The sequence below is a fragment of the Tursiops truncatus genome, chromosome 7 (assembly GCF_011762595.2).
Source record: "Tursiops truncatus isolate mTurTru1 chromosome 7, mTurTru1.mat.Y, whole genome shotgun sequence".
Taxonomy (NCBI): Eukaryota; Metazoa; Chordata; class Mammalia; order Artiodactyla; family Delphinidae; genus Tursiops; species Tursiops truncatus.
The window spans coordinates 55,472,519-55,498,687 of NC_047040.1; the positions used below are offsets into that span (position 1 = coordinate 55,472,519).

General features: G+C 32.8%; 1 protein-coding gene across 2 annotated transcripts in view; it reads right to left on the reverse strand.

Moving 5' to 3' along the window:
- AGPS (alkylglycerone phosphate synthase) overlaps positions 1-26,169 on the reverse strand; it is a 141,590-nt gene that overhangs the window by 52,260 nt on the left and 63,161 nt on the right. For both annotated transcript variants that reach the window (XM_073807536.1, XM_019922853.2), the window contains exons 9-11: positions 23,417-23,542; positions 20,791-20,899; positions 8,376-8,503 (exon numbers count right to left, since the gene is read on the reverse strand). In XM_073807536.1, the coding sequence (XP_073663637.1) occupies positions 8,376-8,503; positions 20,791-20,899; positions 23,417-23,542 (363 nt within the window). The remainder of the gene's footprint in view (positions 1-8,375; positions 8,504-20,790; positions 20,900-23,416; positions 23,543-26,169) is intronic.

Here is a 26,169-nt window from a genome sequence, read left to right on the forward strand (position 1 = left end):
ATATTTTTAAAAAGTCATTGCCAAATCTGAAGAACAATATTAGGTAATTTATATACTTAACGTAACAATAACCTATTGCCTTACATTTTATAGAATCCTATTGTGTACAAGCCGTTTTCATATGTCTTTATTTAATATAAGAAACAACTTTGTCGGGGTAGCAAAACTGGTATTATCCTCATTTTACAGATGAGGATGTAAGAACCAGAGAGACTAAAAGACATGCCTGAGGTCAGATGACTGTAAAACAGTAAAGACAGAACTAGGACCAAGATATCCTGCCAGCTAGATGAACGATATTTCAAATACGCCACACAGCCTCAAAAAAAATAAAAAAATTAAAATCACAAAAGACACACACATACTTACACACACAGAGCTTTCAAGTCACATTTGAAACAAAAATTACATGAAAACCATCTTACTTGCTATTTTGCAGTGTTAGTAAAAGTACATTTATAAAATAAAATTAAAAATCTACAACCTGAGTACTTTCAAACCTTGGTATAAACGTATCTTTGTAGTTGGGTTAATGCTTCTAAAAATATGACCAGTTTCCAAAATACTAAAGGAAAATCAATTTTCCTGAAACATTTTTATTAAAACAGGCACATCAACTTCAAATAAAACAAATAAAGCCTGAGTAGACCAAGTTTCTTTTCTTCATAAAATAAACAGAATATCACATAACATATGTATTTATATGTTTGGGCTTAAGCACACCAGTAAAATATGAGAAAGAATTCAGAGCCATTCTGTCATTATTAGAAAAAAAACTTTTAAATTCCTATCAAAACTTGTAAAGTCCATCTCTTACTGCCACTCAGATTCTACTTCACCTGTATCTATAGCAGGTGTTATTAATGAAAACAACCCACATAAGCACACATATAACAGAAAATGGAAAAAAAGCATATTACATTTATAGTAAATTTCTAGTGGAATTCAATCTCTGAAACAACTAAAATACAATATGTAGGCCTTGATAAGATCTTAGTTTGAAAGACTATCCACAAAATACATTTTGGGGACAACTGGAATAATTGATTATAGAATGAATACTAGATGGCATTAAGAAATTACTGCTGGACTGACATAGAGAACAAACTAGTGGTTATCAGCTAGATGGTGGGGTGGATATAGGGGTGGAGGTACAATCTATTGGGTGTAAGACAGGCTCAAGGATGTATTGTACAACACAGGGAATACAGCCAATATTTTGTAGTAATTATAAATGGAAAGTAGTCTTTAAAACTTGTACAAAAATTTGAAAATTAATTTAAAAAAAGAAAACCAGGGAAAAAGTACTGCTGATTTTCTTAGACATGATAATGGTATTGTGGCTATAAAAAAGAACACCTTAATTTTCAGAAGATATATACTGAAGTATTTGGAAGTCAAATGTCATAATGCAACTTAATTTCAAATGGTCAAGGAAAAATACACAAATATGTAAAACAAACAGCAAAAAGTTAGTAATTTTTGCATATACAAGATGAATATACAGGTGACCACTGTACTATTCTTTCAAAGTTTGTGTATGCTTAAAATTTTCAAATAAAAGTTGAAAAAATAAGTGAGAAACTTGTTTCAGGGCACTTGCTACATACAGCAACTGATATTCAATTATATTGAATATGATTTTACCTTGACAGCTGAGTTATATAAACTAGTCAGTCATCCACTGTTCCTATTTATACTGAGGCAGAGTTGATTACATACTAATATATCGAAAAAAGAATTAAAAGCTATAGAAAGCTTTTTGTACCTAGATAATAAATATTAAATTCACTTGCAACACTGACTTTTAAAAATTATCAAAATCAAACCAACAGCTTTAGTAAGTCTCATGTTTTAATAGTGCCACATTTTTAAAAAAGTCAGTGAATGGAGTTTTTCAGTTATTGTCACAAGTAAATTCTCATAAGCAAAGCACAGCATCAAGATTGCTTTAGATTCTCCAGCAAATAATCTGTAAGACACTATGCATCATTCTAAAAATACAAAGGAGGAAAAGTTTCTTAGAATTTTAAATCAGAAGTCATGACACCTAATTAAATAGGAGTCCTTATAATCAAAAAACCAAAACAATATTACTATTCTTAAAAAACATTCAAACTAGGTTACTATACTTACAGTTAAGATTAGGTTATATTTTAATGCTATAAAACTGCTTTGGTAAGTAAAAAAAATTCAAAATAATGCCTTTAAAAGTTAAAGACATCACAAATTCTGAGAATTTGAGCTCTAAATTCAATCCCGTGCTATACAATTATGCTCTGCTAGAGTATTCCATAGATGAGGAAAGGGGAAAAGGGTCCTTGAGTTAAAGTGACCCCTGGTGGTAGGTGATCAGAACTAACCTGAGAGGGGATATTTTTACCTAGAAATTTTAATGGTGGGTTGATGATACATTCAGGGTATTTAAGGAACACTCAAACAAAAATTGCTTACTTGAAGTGGAGTTAATGAAATAACTGATTTTGTTTTTATTATGATAAATGCACTCTGACTAAAATCGCTTAGGTCACCTGCTTGTACTTTATACTTTAGTAAATAGTCTAAAAAAAATCATATGAGAAACTCATTATGGACTAATAAATAAATATCAATATCTTTGTTTTATCTGAGCAAAGAAGAAATAAATAAACCACAGTGACCTCAAAGCATGGGTATATGACTGACTAAGTCAAATTGCTGCCAATTTCTTCCCTTTAATGATGCTACAACCAGGAATTTACTTGAATATGTAACCTGAAAAATAAAAAACAACCACTCTAATTAGTCTTATAAGAAACACATCAAAAGATTTCTGCAAAATTTGTTTTTATGGAACTAAGTCATATTGCTTTCTTGTCACAGGGAAAACCAGAACTCGCACTTCAGATGAGACACTTTGTTCGAGGAGGTATCTTAGTTTACTAGCTACTGGCGAAAGAAATTCAATATTAACATGTTTCATACATCTGCATGATTTCTTCTAACTTCATAAGGATAAACTATAAAATATAAGCACTGAGTGGCAGTCCTCTATCTCTGGTATCTTGGTTAAAAAATGAATAACCTTTGAATTGAAAAGGTTCGTTTTTTCAAGGAGTAAATCAAACTTTCAGTATAGACTCCGGAATGGCCCTAGTTCCTGAGCCTTAAAACTATTCTGGAGATAGTCTACTAACATACTGTATCAGAAGCTAATGCTTCAATACCAAACCCCTTGTATACGGCTATACAAAAATTTAAGCACAGAAAATTTTATCATGATATGCAGTATCTTTGGTGACTGTTAGAAGACAGAAACCATGTCTATTTAACTTACATAATATCAACTGCACTATGTCGGATATAAAGTTAAAAACATACTCTCCCACATAAAAAACACAATAAAATAAATGATATTAATTAATAAATTAATTTTAAAAGTTCAAAAAAAGGATATGTAAAAGAAGAGAATTCTGTTAAATACAAATTTCTAGGTATAAAAGCTTAAAATGTACACCGAATTAGTTCTTCCTCTAATAATAAATTGGAATTGACACCACAGATGAAATCATGCAATATTTAAGGCTACTGGTAAACTGGTTAATCCTATTATAAAGGATATACTGGCTTATAGCCAGGAATCTACACTGTAAACAAGAACTTTTTTAGCAAGAGAATTATCTCTTCGTTTTAAAGAATGAAACAAATACATAATACAGGGTAGATATTTCCCTCCACTTATGTTAAGGGAAGGGGCAAAAGTTAATGCCAAACAGTCTCCTGGTCAAAATTGTACATTTTCAGTTTAGTAAAGGTGTAATGACTAGAGCATGTCTCATAACTGTCCTCAAGTCTGATACATTTTGCTGGATCACACAGTAAAGAATCCAATTAACCAAACATTTGGCTAGGTTATTCTCTCTGCTTCAGAGGGAGAAAAACATGACATCAAAAAATGATTTAAAATAACAATTCCATTTTCTATATGTAACAAATTATCTCCAAGAATTATCACTTAATATAAGTAAGTTTTAAATGTTTTACAATATAAGTGCTAAACCTAACTCTTTTCAATTTATTTGAACCCCTACAGGATAAATCAAGTTGAAAACAGAACAATTCAGAATTGAGATATAACAGTCTGAAGTGTCAGACATGAGCTATGTATATCTTCTGAAATTACGGTCTAAACTCACTAGAAAAAAATACCCTATCAGTTTAAAATTGTTTAAAATAAAAGTGATGGTAGGTAGAAAGGGCCATCCCTTGTCAAAAGAAAAAGCTGCCTTTTAATCTGTAATTCTAAAAAACCTAGTTCTGATACTGAGAGATACAGTTTTCAGAGGAATTTGTACTAATCCATGCCACATACAGACAGTCAATGTTTCCTCATAATGGAACAAATTGGTCCTCTCTCAATACAACAAGGCATAACTCCTAAGTCTTTATTGGCAAATGGTGGGGGAAGATCCCAAACTTTGTAAATTGCCTTTGAACTTGTTTCAACACTCCATGTTCCCTTCAACCCTTGTAAAAACATACTTGCCATTTTAAAACAAACAATAAAAGAGAAAAATAAAATATTATATCTGACACTGATATTCTGATTAAAAAACACAATTTTCCCCCCTCTTGAGAAGCTACAGTAGGAAATCTACTCTCTGAGAAAATCTTAAAAGCCACTTACCCATCTACTGAGTAAAGCTGGAGATTCTACTGGACTGCCACTTATGAGATAGAATCACATTAATCTTCCACTAAATCTTCCTTTCTAGCTCCTCACAAGGCAGTGAAGTACTGAAAGAGGACAATTCCTCACATGGACAAAGATCAGAGATGAGTGACCTTAGTAGAATCCTTCTGCTGCCAGTACAAAGTTGCTTTATTTATTTCCTTCAGTAAGAATAGAGATAAAAATATACACAGAGCCCACTTAGCTATCTGTGAACAATCATGTCTGCTCCTTTCCAAAAGATACTCATCCAAAAGCAACTTGAGTCTGAAAATAGTGCAAAAATGGAAGTGCTATGAAATGACAGTGAGGAATTACAAGCAGCCAACTCATTACTCAATCAAGAATTTGGCACAATCGTAAACCATGTACCATCTATTTTAATGGATCTTAATTTTCTTGCAATCAACTGAAATTCCAAATCACAAACTGAACAATGACTAGTGCCAAAACCTGATAATTTTCTCCATTTTTCTGCTTGAGAATACTGTTATAAAGCAGGGCAGCATATACAGTACCGTTCTTGACACATGAGATTTGTATACTCTATAAACTAATATATAAATGTCCCTAAACATAATACATTTACCCATTTCCAGGAAAGGAATGCCTCTCTATATGTGCAGTATAACAAGAGTAAAAAATGCAGGTTCCCCAAATAGTGGAATATTTCCAAATCCCAGTAACTATTCTTAGCAAGTGTTTCATTCATAAGAGCAACATTTGAGAATGAAATATTATCTATCTAGACTTTTCAATCAGTTTCAAGTAAGGCAAGCTTTCCAATTACATGGTATTTTTGTCTCTAAAAATTACCTACTACTAATTACAGAGAACCAAATTATTAAAACTATAGATTAGAAAGGAGCTTTCTTTTTGACCTGGTTTTTAACCACAGGGTGGCACTTTCTATCAATCATCACCTTTATTTATCCCAAGATATATATATTCAATATAGTTTTGTGTAGTGAATTTAGATTATGGTCATATTGTAAATATACAAAGAATTTTTAAAAAAACTTTTACTGATTTATGCAAAGATGAAGAAAAATGTTACCACCTGCCTTTCATTATCACAAGTAGCTCTTATCTGTTACTTTCTATCAGGAGCATATTAAATTGTAACAAAAACTGCAACAAATTGCACCAACTATTTATGTTTAAATTCAATATTTCCAATTTTAGTGAAATTATAAATTAAGGATTTTGACATATTTGTACACCATTTTTCATTAATGAAACCTAAGACAGATTTACATGTGAGTATTTTTAATGCAGAAAAGCAGATGGAGTACTCAGGAAAGCATAAAATATGTCTACTTCTATTCCAAAGATCATATAACAACACTTTTTAACAAGTCTACTAAATCTGTGTTCAACAGAGGGGAGGTATTGTGAAGGGGCAGAGTTGGTCAAGATAGACGGAGTGTGTACTCATTAAGATCTTCTGTTAAAAATACATACAAATCAGACTAGTTTTATAAATTCTATAATTATTTTAAAAATCTAATTTGGCATTCATGTTTATTTTGCCATAAAAAAATGGAGGCAATAATGGTCAACGAAAAACATGCCATTCACAACTTGAACAAGAGGGACAATATAAACTGTATCTTTAATAATAAAGCTTTTCTTGGAGGGATATAGTCAAGCTTGACAAAGATGAAAAGTAAATAAAAATAAAAGTAGTTAACACAAAGAATGAACTACAATACAAATTGAAAACACTAGAATAAAAAATATCTCATTAAGGAAGATTTGAAATTAATCAGAAAATATCTATTTATGGAAAATTTTTATTTTGATTTTTAATTGGTGAATTTATGGTTATTTCTTAAAAAGAACAAAAAAAAAACCTAGTTTCCCATTCTTCTAGGAATGAATTCACAGGCAAAACCATAAGGCTCTTCAAGTACTTCTTTTGTTTCTTAATACCTGAGGTATCTTAAATTCGAAGTTACTTCCTTGGCCTTTAAGTGAAGGAAGGGTTTAGCAACAAATTATCAGAACACACGTGAACTTTACTGCTCGGTGCTCAAATATTTACATCTAAAACTTATCTCCACTCCTTCACTCAATAATTCTACTTTGAAATATTACTGCCATCTCGTTATTTTAGCAAACATAGCATAATACTAGCTCCTTAACCGTAACATAATATCCTCAAAGTTCAAGTGAATTAGGAGCTCTTAAGGATTTCAACATCACTTCTGCGTTAACACCACCAAAGTAACCTGCCACAAGTTCAAGAATGTTCATTCCATGACTAGACGTGTCTTTTAAAACTCTTCCCTTTACCTAGGAGTAAGACAACCAAGATTAAGGAGCCTATGACTAAATCTTGATGAGGGGAAAAAGCAATCTAATGATAAGTAACTGAAGCTACTTGGAAATTATAAAAATTACCCTTCTCAACTGTTAGATTAGGTGATCATATAGTTGGACTTCTTAAAAGTGAGAAACTGTAAGAAAGAATGAGTGTCTCAGAAGGCAAAACTGAGTGTATGGAATAAGGAGCACTGGAAATGGTAAATATGTGGGTAAATATAACATTTTTTTTTACTCATTTTATATATTTTTAAAACATTAATAGTGGTTTGGTTCTCTTGGAATGGTATAAAGATAAGACTCAGTAAGAGCAACATTTGAGAATGAAATATTATTATCTTACAAAGTCCGCAATGAAACGGAGTACTTGCTAGATACCACTCTTTTTCCTTATCAGATCCTCCCTCCACCCTACTCTGAATACCCAGAAGCTGACCTATATGGGTCACATCAGAAAGCTCCCTTGTACTCAAGATTCAAATTGGGTATAGCTGATGGGAAGTATTAAAGAACTCTGAGTTTGGAGAAAGCAAGAAGAGAGAGGCTGGAGTATATTCCCTTGACTTCCTCCCTGCTGGGAAATGTTGAAATAAGAATTTTTTCACAAACCATTATAGTTTAAACAACGAACCAAATGTCTAAAGAAATGCAAGAACTCCCACACTGATACACACAACTAACGAAGAAATAAAATTACTTGGCATCATTTAGTCTTTTTAAAACCCTTGACAATATATCCTTTTTTTTAAAGAAAGGGAAAGTGGGAATTCTTCTTAGCTTATATCTAAATATCTTGTATTATGTTATAGTATATTATATTACTTACTTTAAGATATAGCTAAGGAAATATTTAAAAACAAGCAAGGCCTAGTAGCAGCACATTCTAAGAACTGATAAAGTTTGATTACTTATATTTAATTTCTGTATTTTGGGGCCATTAATATTCAGCCAATTATTTTAATTTCAATAAATATCTTAAGAAAAATGCAATATTACTGCAATTAATCACAAAATATCTTACCCAAAAATAACTTAAGAAAACATTCAATAAAAGGCAGAGACATTTGAAGCCATCAACTCAGGTACATACCTTACCTTGTCTTAAAATTGTACAGCATTCTTTAAACCAAGAAATAGGTGTATAATTACTCAAAGAAATAGCAACTGAACTTAAAGGGATGATTTTACAACATTACTTTTTCATATAGAACTGGGTAAAAATCACAAATATAACACAACTAAATATGAAAATTATATGTGACATATCAAAATCAATTATGCAGCAGAATTTTTAAAATATAAATATATATGGGTGGGTTTTTGTTTTTGTTTTTACCTGTTTTGCAATTTCTCTTAAACAGGCTACTCCTCGTTCAAAATTAGGGAAAGCTACTGAGCCATACTTTTGGTATTCAGGGATTGGTCTGATTTTTATTGTAGCTTCTGTTATCACACCAAGAGTTCCTGAAAAAGAAGGGGGAATAATCCAATATATCACATGTCAATTTTCTAAATCATATTTAAATCTACTTTATCTATTTATTCTACTAATTTATTCTATTAATCGTATTTAAATCTATTTAATCTATTCTATGTGGGGAATAATGGCTACTCAAGTCCTTCCAGAAAAACATCTAAGCAAATTTTATAATTTCTAAAAAAAGGTTTTGGAATACATTTTTCTTAGTTATATATAAATATTTTAAAACATTTTTAAGGTAACCTTTCTCCAAAGAGGTTAATTTTAAATAGTTTTTAAAGTATTACAACTTATTAAAATTTAAATCTGAAAAACAACAGGTTTTTATATCTCATGCATTCAAACAAAAGTATATTTTGATAGTTGAACCTATTTTTACTATGACAACAATTTATTGGGGCAAAAAGAATCTAATTTTCTATGAGAATTTAAGTTGACAGAAGAAATTAGAGAGACTATTACACTTTGCCTTTTTTCCTAAGAATTCATACGAAGAAAAGATAAAGGCAATATTAAGATGCCCTTAGAAGAAAAAAAAAACATATTTCAGAGACAAAATAGTTATAAATAGCTAACAGAAGAGGACCATCAATGAAACAAATGTCCTTTTCTTTCTTACATGGAGGAGTGGAGGACAAATCAGAGAGGAAAAATGCAAGTTAAATATAACTACATGATCTAAATAGCTACGCTAAAATATTTGAAGAGACATGGTTAAAAATAATTGCATTCAAGAAGCCAAGCTTTCAAAATCAGTGCTTTCTAATGTACAAATGATATGAATTATTATTAATACTATTAAGTAAATTTTCTTAGAATCATGAAAAAAAGAATGAAAGGGAAATACAAAATTATAGAACTTAATTACAATATTAGAAATAAGTTAAAAGTATCACAAAAATCAATGTTTCCAATAAATTTATAATATACCTAAAATAAAATGTTAATATATAATACTGTAGAAGATTAAAAACTACGAGTCCACAAAGAGTAAACTACATTATATCACAATATGTTTGTCAGATATACAAATGATTTCCTACTTAGATAGCAAATACAACCCTACTATGATTTGTAAAATCACAAAAGCTCTGGAAAGTTGGCCTGACTAATATTTGAATAAAAAGATAGATATATCTTGTACATTTTAAAAGACAGTAAGAGTGACTAGACTTTCTCTTTTATTTTAGCATCTTTATTGAGATATAATTCACAGACAATAAAATTCACCTATTTAGAATGTAAAATTCAATGGCTTTAAACTATTTACAGATATATGCAACTATCACTACTATCTAAGTTTACAACATTTTCATCACCCCAAAAAATAAATCCCATACCCATTTTCCGCACACACACCTCAGCCCTAGACAAACACCAGTATACTTTCTCTCCAGAAATTTGCCTATTCCGAGCATTTCATATAAATAGAATCTTACAATATGTGGCTTTTTGTGACTGGCTACTTTCATTTAAATGTTTTCAAGGTTCATCCATGTTGTAGCATGCACTAAGTACTTCATTCCTTTTAATTGCTGGATATTATTCCACTGTATGGTATGGACATTTGGGTTTCTACTTTTTTTTTTTTTTAAACTCAATTACCAGCTTGTTATAAAAGGAAACAACTCAGGAACAATCAAACAGAAGAGATGCACAGAACAAAGTATGGCGGAAAAGGTGCAGAGTTCCCAAGCCCTCTCCAGATACACCACCCTCCCAGCACTTCCATGTGTTTACCAACCCAGTAGTCCTCTGAAACTCATAATTTAGGGATTTTTATGGAGGCTTCATTACACAGGCATGATGACTAAACCACAGATATGGGTGACTAATTCAACTTCCAGCTGCTCCTCTCCTCTCCTCTCCTCTCCCCTCCCCTCCCCTCCCTAGAGGTCAGGGGGTGAGGCTGAAAGTTCCACAGGTTTCCATATTTTGGCTACTATGAATAATGCTACTACAAATATAGGTGTAAAAGTTTGTATGTAGATATATGTCTTCCTTTCTCTTGGATAGATACACAAACTTTCTTAATTTCAAAAAACCTTTGACCCTATTCCATGTAACACTCTACCTCAGCTACCTTTCCTGAGACTAAGTTCTAGGCAAGGGCAGCTAAGAGGTGAGGAGGGGCTCACTTCTTGCACCCAGCCTAAATTGGTGGGACAGAGACTCTACTTTGAGTGATACACTAAGCCTATGGTCCCAACCCTTTGCCCTGGCTTGTAAAGGGCTGGTATCTTGCCAGGAGAAGCAAACCAAGACCTACTTTCCTTCCTCCTTCTCCCCAGCACTTAGTTTCTAAAGTAAGGGTGTCCTCAGAGAAAAACATGCCACTGTCCCCACACCCACCTCCACAGCCTTAGCTCAGAGATTTTGCCAGAGGAAGAAATAAGCCATAAAACAGCTCCCAATCTTTTTTTCAAAGATTACTTGCAACAGAGCATGAAGAAGTTCAAGAAGTTTCAAGAATACTCTTGAAAACAGTGGAGGATGTGGTAAAAGGTAATTGGGAAGACATAGATAAATTTATTGGAGATATAGGCAAAATTGCAGGCCAGCTGTTTGCCTGGTAGAAACCTGGGGATACTGGAAGTCCTAGGTACAGCGACCAGGCAAGAGAAAAACATAAAAGGCATAAAAACTGGAAAGGAAGAAGTAAAACTGTCTCTATTTGTAGATGACATGATTTTATATATGGCTGGCTATACCATGCCATTTTATATAAGAGATAAACATCTGCAAATTCTGTTATCTGCAGGGGTTTCTGGAAGCAATCCCCTGCAGATACTGAGGAACAACTGTACAGAAAACCCTAAAGAGTCAACCAAAAAACTATTCAAACTAATCAGCAAATTCAGTACAGTTGCAGGATACAAAATTAACATACAAAAATCAGAAGCGTTTCTATACATTAACAGTGAATTTTCTGAAAGAGAGATAAAGAAATTAATCCCATTTACAAGAGCATCAAAAGCAATAAAATACTTAGGAATAAATTTAACCAGGGAGGTAAAAGATCTCTACTCTGAAAACTAAGACACTGATGGGAAAAAAAAAAAAAAAAATTGGGGCTTCCCTGGTCGAGTAGTGGTTGAGAGTCCGCCTGCTGATGCAGGGGACACGGGTTCGTGCCCCGGTCCGGGAAGATCCCACATGCCGCGGAGCAGCTGGGCCCGTGAGCCATGGCCGCTGAGCCTGCGTGTCTGGAGCCTGTGCTCCACAACGGGAGAGGCCACAACAGTGAGAGGCCCGCCTACCGCAAAAAAAAAAAAAAAAACTGAAGAAGACACAAGTAAATGGAAAGGTGTCCTGTGTTCATTCATGGGTTGAAAAAATTAGTATTGTTAAAATGTCAGTACTACCAAAAGACATCTACAGACTCAATGCAATTCCCATCAAGATTCCAATGGCATTTTTTACAGAAAAACAAACAAACCAAAAAACACTCCTAAAACTTATATGGAACCACAAAAGACTCCAAATAGCCAAAGAAATTCTGAGAAAGAAGAACAAAGCAGGAGGCATCACACTTACTGATTTCAAGCTATACTCTAAAGCTATAGTAAAGAGTATGGTACTGGAATAAAAACAAACAGATCAATGGAACAGAATCAAGAGCCCAGAAATGAACCCAAGCGTATACAGTCATATAATATTTGACAAAGGAGCTGATAGCACTCAAAGGAGAAAACACAGTCTCTTTAATAAATGGTGCTGGGAAAACTGGACATTGACATGTAAAAGAATGAAACCTGACCCCTATCTTACACCACTCAAAAAAATTAACTCAAATGTTTAAAGGCTTGTATGTAAGATCTGAAACCATGAAGCTCCCAGAAGAAAACATAGGGGAAAAGCTCCCTGAAATATGTATTGGTAATGATTTTTTGGAAATCACACCTGAAGCACAAGCAACAAAATAAAAAACAAATAAGTGGGACTACATCAAACTGAAAAGATTCTTTCTGCACAGCAAAAGAAACCACAAACAAAGTAAAAAGACAACCTACAGAATTGGAAAAAATATATGCAAACTATGTATCTGATAAAAGGTTAATATCTAAAATATATAAAGAACTCATACAACTCAATAGCAAAAAACAAATAATTCAATTAAAAAAACAGGCAAAGGACCTGAATAGACATTTTTCCAAAGAAGAAATACAAACGGCCAACAGGTACATGGAAAGATGTTCAACATCACTAGGGGAAAGCAAATTGAAACCACAAAGAGATATCACCTCACACCATCCAGAATGGCCATTATCAAAAAGATAAGAAATAACAAACACTGGCATGGATATGGAGAAAAGGGAACCCTTGTGCACTGTTGGTAGGATTATAAATCGGTGCAGCCACTATGGAAAACAGTATGAAGGTTCTTAAAAAAATTAAACATGAACTACCATATGATCCAACTACCATATGATCCAGCAATTCCACTTCTGGGAATATATCTGAAAGAAACAAAAACACTAACTCAAAAAGATATTTGCACCCCCCCCCCATGTTCATAGCAGCATTATTTACAATAGCCAAAGTGTTCATCGATGAATGAATGGATAAAGAAGTTGTGGTAAATATATACAATGGAGTATTATTCAGGCATAAAAAAATGAGGAAATCCCACCATTTGTGACAACATGGATAGACCTTGAAGGCATTATGTAAGTTAAATAAGTCAGATAGAGGAAGACAAGTATTATATGATTTCACTTTTATGTGGAAGCTAATAAAAATAAACAAACAATAAAAATACACCAAACTCACAGAAAAAGACATCAGATTTGTGGTTACCAAAGGCAGAGGGTAGGGGGAGGAAGGTGGTCAAAAGGTACAAACTTTCAGTTATAAGATTAAGTATCAGGGATGTAATGTACAACATGATGACTACTGTTAACGCTGCTGTATGATATACAAGAAAGTTGTTAAGAGAGTAGATCCTCAGAGATCTCATCACAAGAAGAAATTTTTTTTCATTTTTTTTTATTGTATCTATATGAGATGATGGATGTTAACTAAACCTATTGTGGTCATCATTTCACAATATATGTAAATCAAACCATCATGCTGTACACCTTAAACTTATACAGGGATGTATGTCAATTATTGCTCAATAAAACTAGTGTAGGGGGGAACAGTGGGGAGGACCCCTCCTAAGCTCACAAAAAATCTCAAACAATAACCCTAGGAACTATCCTTTCTAAGGGATACATTTTAAACAGGTGAATTTTATGGTATGTAAATTATATCTCAATAAAACAAAGGAAACTTCAGAGTTATCTTCTTAAACAAGGAGCTATGAGCCATACATTTTAGAAATAGGGGTATTTTTAGAAACAGGTATCTTAGGCTACAGAAAGAGTCTAAACAAACTCTAAACCTTTGCCAGAAAGAGGCGTAAGGCTGACAGACTATGCTGCCTTCTCATCCACCAGCACAGAATTATCTATTACACCTATTCTTTCTTACCAAGACAAGTAGTATCACTTTAATTTTTAAAGTTGCTAATTCTTCTGCCACTATACTGACGCCATCCCTAAGCTTATTTGTAATTTTTTCTACTCTTTTCAACATTTTTCAAAGTTCCTGGTAGTCTTAGAATTAACACCTCATGCTGAAAGTTGTTTCTACAAACAAACTGAAATTTGTCAGGCATAGCTCCTAAAGGCATGAATCATCTTTTCTATTTATTCTAATCTCTCCGCAGACTACAGAAAACTTTAATAAATACTTGTTCAAACTCAAAAGTCACCAGGTTGAAATTCATTAAGGAAAAGAAAGTTGGGGGTTGGGAGTGGGAGGGAGGTCCAAGAGGAAGGGGATATATGTATACATATAGCTGATTCACTTCATTGTACAGCAGAAACTAATACAACATTGTAAAGCAATTTTTCTCCAATAAAAAAGTAAATAAATAAATAAACTCAAGCAGGAAAACTGTGAAAAGAAGGTTAGTATAAGCCTTGCTTTTAGACAGGAAAATTTCTCTATTTAAAATTAAACTCCAGGGACTTCCCTGGTGGCTCAGTGGTTAAGAATCTGCCTGCCAAGGCAGCGGACAAGGGTTCGAGCCCTGGTCCGGGAAGATCCCACGTGTCACGGAGCAACTAAGCCCGCGCGCCCCAAATACTGAGCCTGTGCTTTAGAGCCCACAAGCCACAACTACTGAGCCCATGTGCCACAACTACTGAAGCCTGTGTGCCTAGAGCCCATGCTCTACCACAAGAGAAGCCACCGCAAGGAGAAGCCCGCGCACCACAACGAAGAGTAGCCCCCACTCACCGTAACTAGAGAAAGCCCACGCGCAGCAAGGAAGAACCAATGCAGCCAAAAATAAATAAGTAAAATTTGAAAAAAATTAAAAAAAAAAGAATCTTTAAAAAAATTAAAATAAAAAATAAATAAAATTAAACTCCAAGTTCCTGACTTTTTGTGAAATATTTCTTTACATCTCAGAAATAAAGCCATTTGAAAATATTTCTATAAATTACTGCATATAATATAACCTAAATATAATCCAAAGAAAAAATCAGAAACCATTTAAAAGCCAATCAATGAGGGTCTGCTTAAATAGAACAGAGTACATACCAATGGAATATCAGGTAGCTGCCAAAAAGAATGAAGTGGTTCTAAATGTGATGATTTGAAGTGAGCATTATAAAATTAAGTATAAATCAAAGAGTAGTAAACTCCCATTTCTGTTTTTAAAAACACATACATATACGCTTATAAATAGCAAAAGTGTTTACTCTGGGCAAGGGAGATGCCTAAAAGACAGGGATAGAAGGCAGATTTTTCCCTATACATCTTTTGTACCTTTTGAATTTTGTACATGTATGTACATATTTTAACTTTGTACATGTAATTACTTACTCAAAAAGTTTATTTGAAAATATATGTATAAAACATTGGCAAACTTTCCTTAAAATTCTAATTCTACACCCAAATTCTAAGGTACTAGTAAGAAGTGACCACGCCTTAAATTTCTGTATACCCATATTGCCTCATACGTATAGCATGCATTCTAAAGTGGTAAAACCCACCATAACACTATAAGTAAGGTTAAAAAATAAAAATTAGTAAAATGAGGCTTTGCATTGTTGCAAGGTTAATGAAATGACCAAGGCTAGTCTGTGCAACTATCCAGCTATGAGTTCTGCAGCAGGGGTTAGGGGTTGGGGGGGGGGTCCCCACTGTAAAAGAAAACTCCATCCAAGTCCCAAATGCAGTCTGGCACTAGGCAGTTCTTCCATCCAGACTTATACTCAAATTAATCCAATCATAAATGTTTACATCTAAATTCACTTCATTGAAAGGCTCACTTCTGTTGGGCTTTATTATATTTATTGATTCTTTTGCTCTGAGAATTTTATGTCAGTGGAGTGATATAAAACTACTTAGATTACTTATCACTTGATTATATGCACATTATACCAATATTTTATATCCACTTTATATAATTGTTTGTAAACAACTCCATGGCAATGTGACATCATAGAGGCTCATATGTCATTCACTTTCTGTTTCAATAAAAATATGTTACTGTAAATTTTAGAATTTTCTGTTTTATAATTTCAAATATAGTGCTCTTAAGAAAACTGAAAGCTTCAACTACTAGCTAATACAAAATGCAAGTATTTGCTCGACGTAAATAAAATCTTTCATAATTTGAAAATATACGTTCAGGTGACCTCAGGACTGAGAAGAAAGGTAATCATTTGATTCTGAATCTTCTCTCTCCCTCTACCCTCCTCCCCCCAAACATGAAAATCAAAAGGAAAACAAATAAAACCACACAGGACATACACTTTAGTATTAAAAGGAGACAAGAAAACACTATGACTTTCTAATTACCCATAAGTAGAGATAAAAAGAAAAAACTCCAACAGACCTTCTACAGCCTTCCAGCTGCTACAAGCTTATAAGGGCAGAAAATGAGTAAGGGGGGGGGGCGGTTAGAAGACTCCCTAAGAAAGAGTAGAGGGTAGCAGAGGACTTAAAGTAAGCAGAGACAAAATCAACCCCAGAAAGCAAAAGTGCAACAATAAACTCCAAATACTGTATAAGACTTGGTAATCCATAACCCTGGCTATGAGGAGGGGTTTGAAAATGGAAGTAACCAGAAATGACACCCTTGGAGAAGTAAGGGAAGTATCTTCAAAGAAGCATCAAATTAGAGGAGTGTGGTACTCCTTGGAGACAAGGCAGTGGAGGGAAAGAATAAAATTAGGAGGAAAATTAAAGATCTGATAGAAATGAAAGAGAAACAGGACATGTCATGGCTTCTCCCACCAAAAACACCACCATCTATAAAGCAAATAGCACAAAAGAGGGTAGAAGTGACAGAACAGAACACTCTCAAACTAGGAACCCTTTCCAAGTAATAACAGGAACAGAAAAAAGCAGACCAAATCCATACAAAACTACTGCAAAACATCAGAAAATGGAAATAATAGCTTTTCTGCTGATGAAAAGTATCCCCCACAAAACCAACCATGATCCTGAAGAAAACTGTAAACACAGCATTTCAAACTCAGTTAAACACTGTCAAACAAGCATTTGGGGATACGAAAAAATAGCTGAATTAGAAACATAAACACTAAAAACATAAATGGACAAAAAACAAGATAAAATGAAATAAACGATGACCAAACTCAGGGAAGAAATAGAACAACAAAACATTAAAAAAATGAAGGCTGGGTTACAAGGTATCCAAAGGAGAAGAGAGAATAGATTCAAATGAAAACTTAATACAGGGCATTGAAGAAAAGCCAGAAAATAACCAAGAGAATTAAAATAAAATACAGAAGTTGAGAAAAAAAGAGAAATCATGGATGAAATGGAAAATAAGCAAAGAAAGTCAGACAAATGTATAACTCGTGTCCCTGAAGAAGAAAAATCAAAACAGCAGGGGGAATGGAATCCAAAACCCTAATATTTAACTCTACAATCCAAAGAAAAACTTTACAGAAATAAAAGAAGACCAGCATATACACAGAGAAAGGGTCCACTGACCAGAGCAAAATGACCCACAACAATCAACTCTCAGTTGTAAAAGTAAACTTTAATGATAAAGAAAAAAAATCCTCACTGCCTCCAGGCAAAAAGTCAAGAGAATTGGCATTAGATTTCTTTAAAACAACATATAAAACCAAAGCAACAGTGGAATAGTGTTTTCAAAAAACAAGGGAAAAAAGTGTGACCCATGAATATTAAAGCCACTCAAGCTGTCCTGCAGGTATCAAGGTCATAGAAAAGTAGTTTAGAACATTCCAGAACTCATGGGATATACGAATATGCCTTTCCTGAGGAATCTACTAAAGGATGAGCTTTATTTAACCAAAAGATGAAGTAAAGCTACACAGAAGGACTGATAGTAAGCTTTTCATCTATTTCATTTTAGAGCAAAGGCTAAAACAAGGGTGGGTAACGAGTTAAAAAAAAAAACATACTTTTAGCCATTTTTCAAATAAAAGAGCAAATCATTATAAGTTACTAGTAAATTCCACATATAGGAAAAGAATATAAAACATTTCAAATGCTTTATTTATTACGGTTTTCATTAATTCATCATGATACTATAACATCTAAAACGGGAGGAACCTGCTTGTCAAAATAATCATTATGAAAAATTCATAACACAAAACAAGATAAAAACATTAAACTTAACTTGGCTAACCACATGTGGAACTTAGCAGGATGGGGGAAAATAGGTTTTTTTATAATGGTGATGCTTTCAAGGTTGTCGTCAAATGATTTAACTATAGCAAAAGAAAGTATTTTCTAAAGCTCAAGGAAAAGTTTATGATTCATATTTAAGGCAGGAGGTTATTATTTAGATAGTTCAAAACAGCAGAGGAAATACATATTATAAAAGAATATGATTTCACATCAATTTACTCTCTCAGTCATGCTGTCTCCTGGACTATATTAAGATTACTCTATATCCACATACATACAGAAATGGGGATTAGGGACCATAAATATACTTATAAAGATCACTAATGCCAAAATAATAAACAGCCACAACAGTTTAACATGTGTTGAGTACTTACTACGCGCTTATAAACTGTTTAGCATAATTTCGTTTGACCCTCTCAAAAAGCTTTTGAATATAGATACTTTTATTATCCCCATTTTACAGCTGAGGACATAGGGCATAGAGAACTACCTAATTTACACAGTCACAGAAATATAAGTGGTAAAACCAGGATTGAAATCCAGATCTGAAAGATTTCAAGGTTCATGCTCTTAAATCAGTATGGCATTTTGCATGGATATTTATAATAAAATCTCATTTAAATATAGTAACTTACCCTTGTACATGTTTCTAATAAACTGTATTTCTTTGCTTACTTTATTATAACAATGAGTTTGCCTTCCTTAAATTCGTACAAAAATTTACCATTGAAGGAGGTAGTCCAGTCTTTTGGATAAAGTTCAAACTATTATAAAAGGGATAAAAGACCAAATTATCTCTCCAGCCATCCTGTAACACTTACTACTCCACATCCTGACCTGCTGTCAACTCCACTCTACAATTAAATCTTAAGTTCCAGTCACACTGAAAAACTGCCACCTTCACGAGGCAGACACAGCTCTTTCTCACTTTTAAGCCTGTTCACATGCAGTTAGTTCTCTGTGTAGGGCAACTCCCTCCCCACCTTATTCTCTCAACTCTGCCTAGAATTATTTTCTCATTATCATCCTTGAAGGACCTCTTTAGGCACAACCCCTCTGCGGAAGTCTTCCTAAGCACCCATCAACATGACTTTTGTCTGTATTTCTCCTTCATTTACTTCTATCATAGAATTTATCTTATTCAATTTTAATGGTTAATTATTACCTGTGTCCTTGGGTGTGCCACCACAGTACCTAGCAACCAGAATTTTTTAAACGCTAATTGATGGAAGAAAAAAATGTTTGATGTAGCTACTTGAAAAGATAATTTACAGAGTTGACTCCAACTATGTATATACCAATAGTAAAATTAATAATTATCAGTTTTAATACCTATTTGTTATTCAACTTGACATTTGACTGGAAAAAGTTATATTCTTTCAGTTAACTCTTGGATGATGCATTAATACAAGAAGTTCCAAAATAATATTTTTTAGAGAACTATATTATTTTAAAGGAATTTAATATTTTATTTTTCTCATTAAAAGTATAGTTCTGTTTTTCCACAGAAGAGTACACTAATCAGAAAAGGAATAAGAGAGTAAATTGGTGAAACACCTTGACAGAGGTTTGTCACTAATTATGAAAAATATCTAAGCTATACCACTGGTCATCAATTTAAGAGTTGACCTCTAGTACATCACTAAGACACATAATTTATTTTTTCCTTGATGTTACCATCAAAAGTTAGAATTTATGCCCTAACATCCTAGTTTATCATAAATGCACTTTTATCCATGAATATAGCTAGATGTTTTGAAAATCTTTTGACAGATTGCACCACCTTCTGACTTAGTAGTGAGTTCCTCTGGTAACTTGGAAACACTTTCATTTCTCTAAATTTAAGGGATAACTATCCCTCTCTACCATGCTAAGAATTGAAAAATATGCCCACCTTCACCTTATCCATAAAATTCACAGTGCCTACATAATAGTTAGTTTGCAAACTAGAAGGAAGGTTAGTGGTTTTTTCCCCCTCATAGGTACAGAAATTAAATGTTTTGCATAAGATGAAGAACTACATTCTAATCTACCCAGCATTAAGTAACCAAGCAAAGGAGATGACTCAAGTAGTGAAAAAATAAAAGACCAATGTAAGTTTTCAAAGATATGTGAATCAACAGAATTTTAAATTCCACTTCTTCAAAAACCAACTAGCAAATAACAAAAGATATAATTATAGAAAGACAAGGCAATAAGATAATACTTTATTAGTCCTTTCCTCCTGATAATTCAGAGATTAGAAAATACCATACCAATAAATGTAAAAGCAAACCATTTTAAACCCTAACAGCTACTCTTCCTGAAATTGATTAAAAACTCTAAAAGAAAAACAAAATAACACCAAAAGGACTAAGCTGGCTCTAAAAACATAAAAAAGCAAAATTCAAGAGAAAGTTTAATAAGATGTTCTTATAATAAAAACTTTATGAAGTACTAAATTGAAGTCATAAAACTTAAAAAAAAAATTAAATATATAAAACATGTCTTTCTTTCAAAAATCTGATATCACAATATCACAGATTTTCACAAAACTGAATCACTAACCTGTATTTTTTCATAATAAGTTTGCAGTTATATTTACCTTCAGATCCCATGATGAAGTGATGGATATCAGGGCCTGTTGACATTCGAGGTCCTTGACAGCTTTTTTCTATTATACCTCTAGGTGTTACCATTTTTATATGAACCACCTGTTTAATACAATGCATGATGTAAATTCTAGATATCTGTCAGTGAATGTTGTGTGTGTGGATACACACACCCATATATATTTATATAAAACACTATTTTTAAAATATTGGTTTAAGTGATAAATGGTGACTCCCTTCAGAATTCTAATATCTTTTAGTAGTTCTTAGACTAAAAATAAATTGTATGCAACTTTAAAACAGGGAAAAATTATTCTAAGATTGTTATTGGCCTAGGTATATTTATCATCTTAAAAACTGAAAAACACATTTCTTTAAACCAAAGCTAGTCTAGGGCTGTCCATGTGGTAAAGAACTAAAGGATGGAAAAAATATGCAATGATCACATTTTAATAGGTTCATTCTTTCATTTATTTAACAATATTTATGAAGCACTATTATTCATGTTAGGCACTATTCTAGATGCTTAGAATTCTAAGAAAAAAATTATTCTTGCCTTATCCCCACCTTCAACTTATCTACTTTGCCCACTCAGTAGAAAAGAGTGAAAAGAACGAAGTATTAATTTTGATCACATCAAAATTGGGATGAAGAGAAAGATGTGGTGACTGAGTTAAAAAGAAGAAGAAAGATATCTGTGAGATATGTCTCACACATGTGAGAAATTAAGTACATTGTAGGGAGAGGGTCAATCAAAAAAATTCCTCAGATCCGACTCAGAAATGGTTAGGTAAAAACCCAACATATTTTCAGAATAATTTTTTGACAGATAAATAAAAATAGTCTATTGTTGAAGGAAATGAGCAGAGGACATAAATAAAGAATTCGCAAAATAAAAAGATAAAAATTGCTAATGAGGACATTTTAAAAGATTATATTCACTAACAAATAAATATAAAATTTTAGGAAAAAAATATAAATAAAAGGTCCAGTAAAATAAAGATTCTCATAGTGCTAGTAAGAATGTCAACTGGCACAAAATTTTTATAGAGCAATTTGGCTGTAAGGGTCCAAGGACCTAAAAACATGCTTGACCCAACAATCCAAGCTAGGAACTTACCCAAAGAAAATGATCAAAGAAGTATGCTAAAAAATTACTACAGAAGATATTTTTCCCTTTATCTATTTCTATAATTTTGAAATAAAAATAATTGAAATATTCTTTAATAGGGAATTACTAAATCACAAATTATCAATAAAAGAGAATTATATGCATTTTTTAAAAATAATGTTGCAAACCTATGCTCATTGACATGTTAATAGATTGATAACAGTTTAAAGAGCAGATTAAACACAGTAGGATGCTTTTTTATATTAAAGACTAGATATAAACATGCAAATAAGTACATTAAAATGTATACTTATAATCTGTGGCCCTTAAATAACCCCCAAAAGGATTAAAATAAATTACATGCTTTAGCAGTACTAAATGTGGTAATCTATCAAATATGCTTAACTCTGATAAAGCTTTTAATAATCCAATAGTAAAAGGATCAAATTCTCTTTTCTGAAACTGAATTTATGTTATCTTAATTGCAGAAAGAAAAATGTGATTTCTAAAATATCTTCAATTAAAAAAAAGATAATGCAAACATTTAAAAAGTGTTCATAATATAGACACTTAAAGTCTTAAATTGTTGGGTGTTAACTATAAAAAAACAATATATTTCATCAACAATTTGATATTTCTATCAATGAAGACATTGATGAAAATGTTGAAACGCTAGATTTGAAAAACAAACCTAAATAGCTCTAGGAATAATGTTAGGAATACCACTTTAATAGTCTTATAAATTATTCTTTTAAATTGTTATCAAAATATTGATAATAAAGGGAACTAACATGTATGAAGTACCTATTACATACCAGTGATTCCGCTAAGAGTTTTCATTTTATGTCCTTTATTCCTTATAATAATTCTATGCAACAAATAACATTATTCTATTTTATATAGTAGGAAATTGAAGTTTAGAAAGGTAAACCAATTTGCACAAGGTCACACAATTAATCACTGGAAAAGTTACATATGGAACAAATGATACCTAATTCCTAGCCAGGATGCCTAACTAACTCTCAAGAGCAACGACACCAGATCAGCTAAAACAAAATGATGTGCACATAAAACATTACATTAACTAGAACATTTTTAATTGGGCTCTTTAATTCTATACAGAAAATTTTTTTCAGAAAAATAAATATAAAATCTCATAAGCCAAAACAGTAGTAATGACAAGATCACCTAAGTAAATAGACTAAAATAGTGGTAGAGTTGAAGACCAAGGCTCCAAGGCTTGCAAACTAATATTTAGATACATTTATAAGTCAGATACTGAGACATCTACAAAACTTAAATATCAGTTACTCAAAAAGAAGCACTCTTAAATAATGACCACAGTTGTACCTTTTAACTGTTTGTATTACACATAGTCAACGTTACTATAATCAAAAAGGGTATACTTTTGTGGGGAACTCTCCAACTCAATTTTTAAAGGCTTAACAACTTTATAATAATCTCCATAGACTAATTAATTATTATATAATAAATAGAAAAAAATTTACCAAGTCCTCAATATTGCCATAGATATTCTTCTTCATGCCTGATGCCCGAGTAGATACCCATCCTCCCACAGTGCTGAATTCCAGGGAATCTGGTTCATGACCTGTACAATAACCACTTTCTTTAAGCTGAAAAACAAAAATGTAATATTTTACCAGTGAAAATGGCCCCGTTTAACACAGCACTCAACACATTAACTCTTTCCACATTAAAATTTCCATGTCATTGCCATTTGGACTCATTAAAACCTATATAGAAAAAGAAATACTTTTATCATACTAGTCTAAAAATATTTTTAAGCTTTTGCCTAGTGGAAAAATATGGGCCAAAAGACAGATGCATTTTCCACAGGTTCACCAGCCAATCTTACTCCTTACATTCTTTTATTTTAAAGCCAACTACCCTCCCTCCTTTTTTTTTTCCACAAAGAGACAATTTACTTATGGAGATCAGATTATGCTTAAATAATTGCCAACTTCATCTAAACACTTTCAATAAATAAAGCACTTAAATCTCTTATGCTCCCTACCCTAATATAATCTGCAGCAGGCCTGCAGAAAATCTGAGCAAATTGCCTGTACTTAATTCTCTCAAGGACTCATGTGCTTTAATGTACAGCCATCTGGCTAGGTTTCCTGCATGTAATACCATCATGTATTTGTGACGCAGATCATGCATTCCTGTACATTAAATAGTCACTTGTTTCTCATTTTTCTACATTAGCGTGGCTTTGCCATCTGCACAGCACCTGAGGTTGGATGGATGCCCTTTACGGCAACACCACCAAAGCCATTCCACTAAAAACATTTTAAAGACTCAGCCATCCCATGTCAAATGGTACAGACACTACCACCTGCATCCCCACTGTCTACTGCACTCAAGCCCATCAATCTGTGTTGACCATTTTGATAGTCATCCAATTAAGCAACTGTTTCTGTTTTTCAGGTAAGCCACGCAGAGATGTAGAATATGTCAGCTATGTTTATATCTGTGTATTTAAGTATGGTATGAAAGCTGTAATCCAGAACCTGAGAACCTATAGGTTGAACACAATTTGTTAGCTTTTGCACACAAGCAATGCAAATTATTTATGTCTAATTTTGTTGCTAGGAAAACAAGATTTTAAGACATCAATTATTACATAATAGAATTTTTTCACTAAACATTCAATACATTTATTTAATTTTAAGAGGTTAATAACCACTCACAAATAAGTAACTTAAATACAGAACTGAAAGCTAAAACGAAGATTATCAGACCATGATATTTCTTCCTTAATTCCCAATCTATATTCATATTATGTACTCTCAAAAGACTACTACCTTTTGATTTTTCTGAAAGTAATATACACACACACACACACACACACACACACACACACACACACACACACAGAGAACTCTTAAAACTCAACAATAAGAAAAAACCCAATTAAAAATTGGACCAAAGACCTTAACAGATACCTCACTGAAAATAGCAAATAATCATATGAAAAGATGTTCCACATCATATGTCATCAGGGAAACACAAATTAAAATAACAATGAGATATTACTACACATCTATATGAATGGCCCAAATCCAGAACACTGACAACACCAAATGCTACAGAGGATGTGGAGCAACAGACACTCGCAGTGCTGGTGGGAATGCAAAATGTAATTTGAAAGACTATCTGGCAATTTCTTACAAAACTAAACATACTCTTACCATACAATTCAGTAATCATACGCCTTGTATTTACTCAAAGGAGCTGAAAACTTATGTTGACATAAAAACCTGCACATGAATGTTTAAAGCAGCTTTATTCATAACTGCCAAAACTCGGAAGCAACCAAGATTTCCTTCAGTTGTTGAATGGATAAATAAACTGTGGTACATCCAGACAATGGAATATTATCCAGTGCTGAAAAGAAATAAGCTATCAAGCCATGAAAAGACATGGAGGAAACTTAAACGCATATTACTAAATGAAAGAAGCCAATCTGAAAAGGCCACATATTCTATGATCCCAACTATATGACATTCTGGAAAAGACAAAACTATGGAAACAATAAAAAGATCAGTGGTTGCCAGGGGTCGGGGGGCTGAGAAAATGAACAGGGAGAGCATAAAGAATGTAAAGCAGTGAAAATACTCTGATAATATAATGAAGGCTACTCAGTGATTATTTATACATCTGTCCAAACCCACAGAATATACACCACCACAATTGAACCCTAAAATAAACTATGGACTTTTTGTAATTATGATGTGCCAATGTAGGTTCACCCTTGGTAAAAGAAATCTCAATGTCATTATATCACTTTATGTGGAATCTAAAAAAGTTGAACTCATAGAAGCATAGATTTGTGGTTATCAGGGGATGAGGGGGTGGGGGAAATGGGGAGATAGTGGTCAAGGGGTACAAACTTCCAGTGATGTTGATAATGGGGGAGGCTATGCATGCGTGGGGGCAGGGGCATGTGGGAAATCTCTGTACCTCCCTCTCAATTTTGTTTTAAACCTAACATTGCTCTAAAAAATAAAGTGTTAAAAAATTATGAAAGATATTTTCAGACAAACAAAAGCAAAAAAAATTCATCAGCAGCAGACTCACGCTAAAGATATTTAAAACAAGTCCTTCAAGCAGAAGGAAAATATTATCAGATTGAATTAAAAGGCACCACAAAGGGTAACTAGATGGGTAAATATAAAAGATGTTTTCTTACTGTTTAAATATCTTTAAAAGATAACTTATATTTCAACAAAAATTA